Here is a 10,840-nt window from a genome sequence, read left to right as displayed (position 1 = left end):
ACAATAGGTGACAGCGGTCAATGAGGCGTCTATTCTTATGTCTATGGTGACTGTTATCTTCCCTGCGTTCAAGTTTTTTTTTCTCTTTATGGCGTTTTTTTTTGTTTTTTTTAATGACAGTGTGCAATACCGCCACCATCTGGTCTGGAGTGTGAACTGGAGCTAATGCCGTTGATTATTGATCTTATCTGAAACTGGATTGGGTACTTTCTTTAACATTACATCATGATTATAACTTTTTTATTCTTTGCAATTTTAACAAAAATAGTAAAAGATTATTAAGGTACCTAAAAAGACATACTTTGTAGGTAATTAAAAAGTATGCCTAAAAATTACATGAAAAGTACTTTATAGATGCCTAAAAACATACTTCTGCATATGTATTAATTAGTTTTATTTTGTAATCAGGTTGCTGCGTGATGCAGACTTCTGCCCAGGTCCCTCTTGAAAATAAGATCTGGATCTCAATGGGGTTCACCTGGTTAAATAAAGAAAATTAAGGTATACTTTATTAGCCTAAAATGTACACTGAGGTGTAATTTAAAACATACTGAAATTAATAATCTAAAGTAGTGTTAAGTGAACTTTTAGAAATTATATTTTGAGCATATATTTTTAAATATACACAAAATATATTTTAAATATACTTGAGCAAGTGTATATTTAGACTTGGGCAAATATATATTTTGCTCACTTAAAGTATACTTTTATTTAATATATTAAAAGTGTATTTTGGTACAATTATGTTTAAGTGTGTTTAAAGTTCTAATTTCGAAATTGGTACAAGTATACTTTTAGTTTACTTCAGATATACTTATAGGTAGTACACTTAATACTTAGTATACTTAAAGTGTACTTTCACAAATTTAAGTATGTTTGAAATATACTAAAGTATACTTTTTTTTCACTTGGGCAGTTCTGCCAAACCTGACGTGTGAAGTGCTCACCAACCTGGGAAGCGATGTACTTCTCCAGAGGACTGTCCAGGTGACCCATGTTCAGTATGGCTGCGTTGGGCTGCGGCTCAGCAGGAGAGTCCTCATTCAGCAGCAGCTTGCCTTTGAAGTTATGAACGACACACACCACCTACAGAAACAATGACAGTACAATGGTTACTAGAAACACACAGCAGAAAAGTAGAGGGTGCTCTGAGCTGGCTGTGTCCTCAGGGTGCCAGTGCTGTGAGGAGTGGAGCTCCTTCAGGGTTATGGAAAAAGTGGCTCTGAGGTTCAAGCTACAATTTTCACTTGATTGAGTAGATGCAGACACCATGAAGCTGCTGATTCAGAGGTTTCACTTTGCTACAGCACAGAGTAGCAGGAAAGGTTCTGTTCTCTGGATGACTGTGGAACCTCAGGAGATGATGGTGCAAAGAAGGACTTTAGTAAAATCAAGAAAATGTATCCTCTTCATGAAATTGTCATAGAAAAACAGTATGTTCAGCCAGGGCTTTTTCAGAATTGCTGTAATACAGACTGCTATAGGAGACCTTTCCTGTCCACAGCCATCTCCATCGACAACAGCTCTCTGAAGAAAACTGGATCATGAGATGCAACATTTCATTTTCTTTTGTGATCATTAAAGTATTTATGTTTACTTTTTTTAATTTATTCAGGGTAATTTTGTCTGATATTAAGGATAAAGCTATCAAATATATTATTAAGGATTATGAATAATCCCGCTAATAAAATCATTTTTAACATATATCAATAACAGGGGGAGTCCTTTTTCACAGCACTACAAATATTAAAGTATTTGTGTTAACTTGACTAACTGGCTGTGACAGGAACTGCTGTCCTGCATGTCTGAGATGTGTCTCTGTTCCAGATCAGCTAATTCAAATGATTGCATGACCTCCTCTGCAGCCATCCAGAGCTGCAGAAGCCTGTTAATCAACCACTAATTCAAGTCAGGTGTGTGGCAGAAAGGAAACACCAAAAACCTGCAGGTCAGGAGTCTATGAGGACCAGAACTGAGAAATAGTGATCTATGAGGATTAGAATATGAATAATGACAAAAAGCTGAACCACAGTCTAATCTCCTCACAACTCGTATTCTAGTCCTCTAACTATAACATTAAGAAACACATCACTAGTTCTGGTGTTGTGTGGAGGTAATGGATGCCCCCCCGCCCTCCCCAGCTACTGTCAGGATGAGGACTTTGCTTCTCCTAAACAGAAATGTTTCCATAGTGACAAAAATGTGTGATTCTCACCAGGAAGGTGGCGATGGCCATGCCAATGATAAAACCTGCGATGACATCCGACCAGTGGTTGCGGTATTCCGCCACACGGTTCAGGCCAGTGAGGAAGGCAAGACACATGAACCCCAGAGACATGACAGGCTTGGCCAGGCGCGTCCCCTTGGCCTGGACCGTGAAGGTCACATACATCTACCAGAAGAAACACATGACCGGGTGAGATGACAGCCCTATTCAGTTGATTCTGCTCATTATCTTGGCCTTTAGTGCATAAAAACCATCAATTCAACATTCGGAGGCTCAGGGGAGTAAAGTTAGATTCTGGTTAGGCAGTTAGAGGGACAGGCCACTGTGACATTGTGGCTCAAGGTGCTACTGGTCAGGTGGTAATATAGGTTTTGTTGTTGTGGATTGCTGTGTTAGTGACATGGATACGGTTGAGGATTTTTGGAGTGATCCAGAAATGTTAATGGGAGTAGTTTGTTGCAGCTAAGGCAAAGCCCCGCCCTCACCCTCACCAGGAAACTGTTAAGACAACACCAGACCAGAAGTAGAGAAAAAACTGATAAAGAACCTAAAATTAAAAGGTAAAAGAAGAGCTAAAATCTGTGAAACTGAGATTAGGAGATAAATTCAAGAAGAAAAGTTAAACCAAGGAGGCAACATTCTAAAGAATCTAATAAAAACTCACAAAGGAGAAAAAAACATAAAAAAATCCAGACCAACTTAAAAAGAAACAGAAATCATACAACATGGTGGATTCATTACAGCTGAATCATTCTTAGAACATGTTAAGTTATGAATCTGTGCAGTTTTAGATGCAGCAGTGATTTTACACACTTCCAGGTCTCAAAACCCTGTGTCATCACTGAGGCAGATTCATCATTAGAGCTTTTTCTTGAACACAATTGTGAAACTATGGCACACATGCATGTTAATAACAAGTCTGGCCTTGATTTAGTGCCAGTAGGGTCAACTCCAGAGAGACAGCGAGGCAGGGAGACACATATGGCTTGTCTTTGGCTCTAATTACTAATCTCTTGTGTTGAAGCAGCAGATAGCCTCTAAGGACAGTTTATAATTCTTCATTTGAGCACAAAATTTCCTTCAAGGCCCACTTAAATCATCTCTATTTTCTCTTTCCTAACCCCTTCATCCCGCTATTATTATTCAGATTGATCCATATAGGCAGACAGACGTGGTTTTATCAGCTGTAAGCAGAAAATCAGCATAATTATTAGATACAGTCTCATCAGTCTGAGTGAAATTAATATATATAATGTGTCGTATAGTGAACCGCGTTGCTGAAATTACTTTTCAGTAATAGTAACATTTATTCAATACTACTGCATATACACCAATCATAGGTTATATTGATGTTTGCATTATTACTGAATACGTTCCAAACAAATCATAATCTAGAACGTAGTTGTCATGGTAACAGTCCATGTTTCCTAAAGCAATCTAGTGACCCACTTCATATTTCCTCTTTAAACTCTTCCATATTTTTCAAAAGCAGACAGATTAGTATGTTTTTTGTTGTTGTTTTTCAAAATGCCTGAATGAAAACATAAATAATAGATAATTACATCACTATGCTTACTACCAGCCCAAAAATTAGAAACTAATCTTTCAAGGTTTTGACTGACAGCCTGGTAACCTAGTCTTAGTCAGAGCCGAGTTCAGTCTGCCACACCTTGATGATACTAACCATAACTACATCTTAAGAGATGTAAATCAGATAAACAATGTTGGGACCAAAGATTATTTACTTCTTTGATAGGACATTCATACTCTGTTAGAGATATGAAGCTATTGTTCAGCTTCAGAACAATAGCTTAATGCTGCCTTTTATGTGTTGCAACTGTAAACCTCTTGATGAAGTACTAATGTTTACAAGCTTCAGTAGATGCAGAAGAATTGTTATGCATCGTCATATCTGATTACTGCTTAGAATCACTTAGTAGGATGCATACAGATCATAAAAAGCACAAAGCCAAAACTGTTCTGAAATACTTAAGGGTAATGTTATAAGCACTTTAATACTATATGTGAAGTAGATTAAAAGCATCGTCACCTAGAGGGAACAGCAGAAAGCTGAAGCTGCAGCCTCTGTCACATGGCTATCAGGCTAGAAGTTTGTTTGCTCTCAGCCTGTGAGTGTGAGTGCCCACAATTGATAAACAACAAGCTGAATGAATAAATGAACAGAACCTAGCACTGTCAACCACTTCAAGTATCCAGCATGATGAGGTGTCTGCACTGAGGGTCTGAACAGCGCAGCATTAAATTCAAAAGCTTTAATGAGTTATTGCTGTGACATTTACAGCTATGCTGGTTTTGTAGAAGTAGTGCATATGTAAAGTATATATTGAACCTAAAAATTGTGACACTCATAATTATTCGACTTGTTCAAAAACTCTGTGGCAGCCTGGTTTAGCTGGAAATCTAACTACATATGTGTAAAAAGTTAATCCTGGAACTTTAAATGCTTTTGAAGTTTGAGGTGAGGACAACACTGCAGATAGTAAGTAGGATTAGCGAAGTGTAATAAATGTTGACTAAAACAAAGGTCTTAACAACTGATTTCTGTGCTGTTGGGACCAGATGTCTCTGCCTTCAGAGGATTCCCTTTGTGTTCTTGTTCCTGAGCTCAAGGGGGCATTGACAAGTTTGCCTCTGTTTAAGTTTCCTGCTTTCTGACAAGGGGGCTGAGGATGTTAATTTCTTGTTTTTAGAGTTTTCCAAAAGAGGGCCAAAGAAGTTCCTTTTCTGATTCCAGTTCCTATTCTCTTAATGAGTCCCAAGAAGGTCAGCTGGTCTGCATCCAGAGAATTGTCTCCATCAAACTCCAGAGCCGCAATGACAGATTTGGCAACCATTCAGCAGACCTTCAAACTCCATTAGCTGGTAAGAACCAACTAATGGTGTGTCCACAGCCTCCTAGATGTCCTCCAAAGCTCCTTAATCAGTTCAGGCACTTTAACGGTCATAAGAGCTTTTTTGTGGGTTTCTGTGGCCTTCTAGCTTTTGTCCACTGCTTCTTAGATCCTGGCATCAGTGGCCCTAACACAATCTACAGAGTTTGTCATGACTTTCTGAACTCCTCTTCTCGGTCTACGAGCTCTGCAATTTGGACATGACCCTTTATAGGCTCCTTTGTTGGGTCTGGAGACATCCACTCCAACTCAGCCCCAGAACTCTGTACTTCCTTGTGTCAAGCTATCAGTTCTCCAGCTGTATTATGAGCCACAGCTGGTTAGATCTTGGGTTGTTTCTTTGGCCACTGTACTTTGAACAGCCAGCTTCTTTAGCCATAACCTCTTGAAGATTTACTGTCAATCAGCAGTTATCTCTATGATTGTGTACATCACGAAACATTGTTTTTGTGTTAAAAATATTTGTTTGTTGGCTTGACATAATATTCTTCTTTTCTTAGGAACTGAATTTTCTATGTCTTCATAAAAGGACATAGAATGTCCTAGAATGAATTAATAGAAAGCATTCTTTGAAACATCACTCTGACAGTTTAAAGGTCTCTGAAGAGATGTAAATACCCACAGGGAGTACAAGGGCCTACTCCACAAAGCAACTTTTGTGAACAATCTGTTTAACCTGGGGTGGCAATCTCCAGTCCTCAAGGGCCGCTGTCCTGCAACTTTTAGATGTGCCTCTGCTGCACCACACCTGAAAATAATAATTAGGTCACTAGCAAGGCTCAGGAGAACCGATCTACACAGGGAGGAGGTAATTAAGCCATTTCATTCCACTGTTTTTTACCTGTGGCACATCTAAACACTGCAGGACAGCGGCCCTTGAGGACTGGAGTTTGACACCCCTGTCATTGTGAATGACAACCTGAGACCAACAGGTTAAGTCAGCGAGGTATATACATGCAATCAAACTTCAATTATATAACCATGGTAACAGCTTCTGTGAAGACAGCCTGCTTGGTTTTCTTTAAGAAAGTCTGAGTTTCTACAGAACCCCGCCCACCTGAAGCAAGCAGTCCTAACTGGATTTCTATACTTAAACCATGATGCATAGGATTTATTATCTTTTTCAATTAGATGTAAATGTTTCACAAAGGAAACACAAATGAGATAAAGGTAAACCCTACACAGGTTGTCTCCCAACACGTCTAACAGACGTTACCTTTAGAGGTAACGTCTGTAATCAAGCATTTGCCATGAGTTGCAATGAGCCTTCTGCATCACTACAGAGAACCACTGATCCACTCATCTTTGCAAAATTGTGGCCATAAAGCCATATTGGAGGCTTTTCAAGTGTGGACCACCATTTGGAGGTCATGACACTGCATCTCAACTGGATTCAGGGACAAACACTTTTTCTCACCACTGTCTATCCCAGCAGAAGGATTCTTAAATGTACAATACTCCAGAAGGATTTCCTGACCTAAACTGGATGTTTACGTCAGCAATGTCTGCAGGCTATATCCAGTTATTGCTCTACATTCGTGTGCAAGTAGTTGCATCCTGGATGATGTCGGCGATGCAGAAAGGCAGCACTGTGTTAATGAATGAGAAGCCACTGCACTGATGCCTCTTTCCACTCATGACACATTTTACTGAGGCACAAACCTATTAGATAGATTAGACTTGCACAGGATTCTACTCTGCTTGGTGATGTTAAATCCTCTGAAGCTAGATAGGCCTGTTTGAAATAAGATTCAATTATAGCAGACATTGTGTACCATCTCAGACTGGGGTCAGTCACCTTTTAAGCTGTCATTTCCCAGACCTGCCAAATATGACAGAGTGTATCGATGGCACACATATCCTTATCACTGCTGCTGCAGGAAATGAACAGGAAAGAGACTGAAAATATTTTTACTGCTTTATCATCCATCTATATTAATTAATTGAGAAATGAAAGTACGTATCACAGTACACTAAAACTCATGTCATTCTCCGTATTGTCATGGTAATCTGTGATGTGACCTTGTACTTCACTGCCTGGTCTGGTGGTAGAGCAGTCTGAGCAGAAACCTCAAGCTCTGGACACAAGTTTAGCAGACTCAAATGGATGCCTAAAGGAGGCTTTCTCAAACAGTGAACATCTCTCTGATGTTCCTGATATATTTTCACCCTGAGCGGAGTTTTGCTGAGCTATACACATAGGCGTGAGCACACATTTTTTAAGCTGTCTTTGTGGGGATTTTGAGTTGACTTCCATTCATTTCTACAACCTAGCCCTAGCCATCCATTACATCCTTAACCACTCAATTCACACCTTATATATATATATATATATATATATATATATATATATATATATATATATATATATATATATATATATAGCTTTACACACAGGGCATTGCATAACAAAGATAACAAAGGCAATCTGCTCTCTACTCCATGCAGGGAGTAACTGGCAGTCCAAAACCACATGACTGGAGGGCCCTTCACAGAGCAATCAAAAATACAGCGAACAGAAAGAAAAACTGAACCAGCAACCTTCAGAAAACAGTGTAGATATACAGCTAAACTGATCAGAGTGCTTGTAAGATTAATCTGGCCCACAGATCAGAAAGATAAACTCACAGCCAGATAGAGAGCAGCATAGATGCTGAGAGCAGCCTCCTTTGAGGGAAAGGTCTTGCGGGCCCTCAGGACATCGTCTTGATTCCCTGTGCAGGCCTCTTGGTGGCTGATGTAGCGCAGCGCCTGTTGACACCCGAGTGCTGTGTAGTTTGGCTTACACACTGTCAGGAAGTATGGCGCCAAGTTCCCTGTCACTACCTGCCCTGCATTGACGAAGATGTCAACCGTGAAGAGGCCAAAGGCGTAGACTCCTGGGGAAGAAATAAAAGCTGAAGAGGTGGACCACAGATCATAAACAGGACAAACTAGATCACAAATCTGATGTCAGAGAAATCCTCATTGATCTTAATAATAATAATAATAATAATAATAATAATAATAATAATAATAATTCACTTTGCTAGGGTTGATTTTATGAGTTTTTAAAAATCATGTTTCAAGTCTATGTATGTATGTATATAAAACCATGGGTTATGGATCCTAAGGATTTCTTTGTATGTCATTAACTTTTAAGGGTTTTTCTTCCCTACGCAATTTATTTAAAGCTGCAATATGTAACTTTCATTAAAAAATTTACATAATTGCCAAAATTGTTACCACGTCTTGATGGTATATTAAGAGAAAAGATTGATCTCCTTCACCTCCCTCTGCTGCTGTTGCCATCTGAAGAAATGCACTACTCCCGACCAAAAACAACCAATCAGAGCCAGGAGGAGGGTCTAAGTGCTGTCAATCGACCTTAGGTACTTGCTGCTCAATGTGATAAAGGTGGAGAAACAACTTACAATTACAGGAAAAGCGTAGCCATGCTAACTAGCCTCAGTATTCATGACAGGCTGGGCTAGCTGCAGCAAAGCAATGTCTATGGGAGGGAAAGGATGAGCAGCACCATCCACGGGCTGATTGCCAGCTCTAAGACCCCCTTCTGACTTTGGTTGGTTGTTTCTAGATAGTACCAGAAGAAGCTGGATGAACCTGATTTATTTCACACACCACATAGTGACAGTTTCAACAAATATGTAAAAAAAAAAAAAAAACATTTTTTATAAAGGTTACAGACCTTTTTGAAAAATAAAGGTCTGCAACCTTTTTTTTTTAAATAAAGGTTACAAACCTTTATTTAAATGCATATGAGTATTATAATTATTTAGATGTATATAACCATAATGTGTTATATGCATCTTATTACAAAATGTAGATATTTATTCACTCTAAATAAATCTAAATATTTATTTAGATTGAAAGAAAAAAAGAGTAATAACTTTTAAATTTTTAAAAGAATCCAAAACAAAAAATGGAAGTGAAAGTTCCTTTGATTTGACATTATAAGACCTGCTGAAAACCTGAATTAGAATGGTTTTTAACATGGCCTGGAAATGGAAAACTGTCAAAATGGACTGCTCTTTCTAAAACAGCAAAAGAAAAAGTATATTTTTGTCTCATCACAAAAAGAGGTTATTAAAAACTAAATAGTCACCACAACATTACATTATGCCATTTATTAATTTACTTGCTTACCAAGAACTAAGTTAACATCCAGAAGGATAGTGTGAAAAGTCCAGTTGTGCTGTAGAAGCTCAACTTCCACCAGCACAGACCTGAGGATGTTTCTGCAGAATCTCTTGATTTTAATACTCCCTGAACCACGTTCACTCAGCCACTCAAACCGACCAACCGGCCTTTATGTTTCAGTGACTGAAAGGCTTTAACAGAATAATTGCCTCCACTCTGCTATAGTCCAATCCTCTGTCAGTCTGAATTATCCAACAGGTGCTTACTCAGGCAGGTTTTTCATATACAGTCTCACACTCTCACACACACACGCACACACATGTATGCACAAACATCTGATAAGTGTTATTTGTCAGAGCAACATTCACAGCTTCTCAAGTCCCTGTCAAGTGTTTGTGCAACACTAATTAAATCTTGCAGGCTTTGAGAGAAACCTATGATTAGAGACTGCAGCGCGGCATCAGAGGAGTTTGGTTGTCATCAGCTGAACTCATTGTCTTTCCTGTCTTACCAACAGAGTGTGAAGCTGGTCTAGATGCTGACAGCTTCACTTCTTAACAAGCATCAAATAGGTTTAGTCAAGCGTCGTGTGACTCAGTTGTTGTGTAGTCACCACGCTCCTTATCTTTCTGACATTGTCCCAGTTTCTTTGGCTCTTTGTGTTTTACGGATGGCTTTCACCCCCAGCTTCCTTCATTCTGACTCAGGGACCAGAAAGAGCAAAACTTGCTTAGCAGGACATGAATCAGACCTAGCCTGCTTTCTTTGAACACAGAATGGCGTCACAGCTGCTGTGGAGAAATACTGTGTGTGTGTTCTGAGCAGATGCTCATGGAGTAAAGGCCATCCCTCTGTCAAACAACTGGACTAGGATATTTCCATCCACTCTTCAAAAAGACAACTTTTTCGTCTCACTGTGACAGTTAATTAGAATGAACTGCCTCTCTTTCAGGTCAGTTAGGATGAGCAAAATTATTTTCTGTTTTCTAAGTATCAGAGTAGGCAGAGCTAAATCCCAAATTCTCTCTCCCATTTGAGAGCAACATTTTTGTCTTTACTTTCCTCAAATTTATAAGTTTACATACAGTTCCTTAGAATTTGCTACAATTACTTTTTAAACTGTACAATGTTTGGGGTTTCCTTTCACCTGCTTCTCCCAGTGGCTTGCTGGAATTTGGTCCGTCTCTTTCTGGTGAAACTGGGTCAGGTTTGTAGGCTCAAACAGTGTTTTAGTTCTGAGATCAGAACTTTGTGATGGCCACTCTGTCAGAGTGGTAGTTACGGTTCTGCATAGCGAGAGTTGCTGACCAGAAATGTTAGGGAGCGCCATCTACAGGACGGACAAAGCAAGAGCCAGAAATTTAGAAACGGAAGGCTTGGTTGAGAAGAGGGAATAAAAAACAGGCATGGAAGGAATCCCAGATAGATCTACTCACATGACTAGATCATATATTGGTGATGGAACAGATGCAAGTTATGGAGTGAATGATGTGGAGCAGGTGAGAAGATGAAGAATGTGGGATGGCAGGCAAACAGGGAAGTAGACTGACAGGTTCCATCC

At 39.2% G+C, this 10,840-nt stretch overlaps 1 protein-coding gene across 1 annotated transcript in view; it reads right to left on the bottom strand.

Moving 5' to 3' along the window:
• Window positions 1-8,072, bottom strand: part of LOC106942417 (lipid phosphate phosphatase-related protein type 5-like) — a gene marked incomplete at its 5' end in the record, with an annotated part of 17,048 nt that extends 8,976 nt beyond the window's left edge. Inside the window, 3 exons of the mRNA XM_015025688.1 lie at window positions 952-1,086; window positions 2,216-2,392; window positions 7,768-8,072. Of these exons, the coding sequence (XP_014881174.1) occupies window positions 952-1,086; window positions 2,216-2,392; window positions 7,768-8,072 (617 nt within the window). The remainder of the gene's footprint in view (window positions 1-951; window positions 1,087-2,215; window positions 2,393-7,767) is intronic.
• Window positions 8,073-10,840: the final 2,768 nt, after the last annotated feature.

The sequence above is a fragment of the Poecilia latipinna genome, unplaced genomic scaffold (genome assembly GCF_001443285.1).
Source record: "Poecilia latipinna isolate Pla-1442-1.1 unplaced genomic scaffold, P_latipinna-1.0 Scaffold4261, whole genome shotgun sequence".
NCBI lineage: Eukaryota > Metazoa > Chordata > Actinopteri > Cyprinodontiformes > Poeciliidae > Poecilia > Poecilia latipinna.
This window is presented reverse-complemented; position numbering and strand designations above follow the sequence as displayed.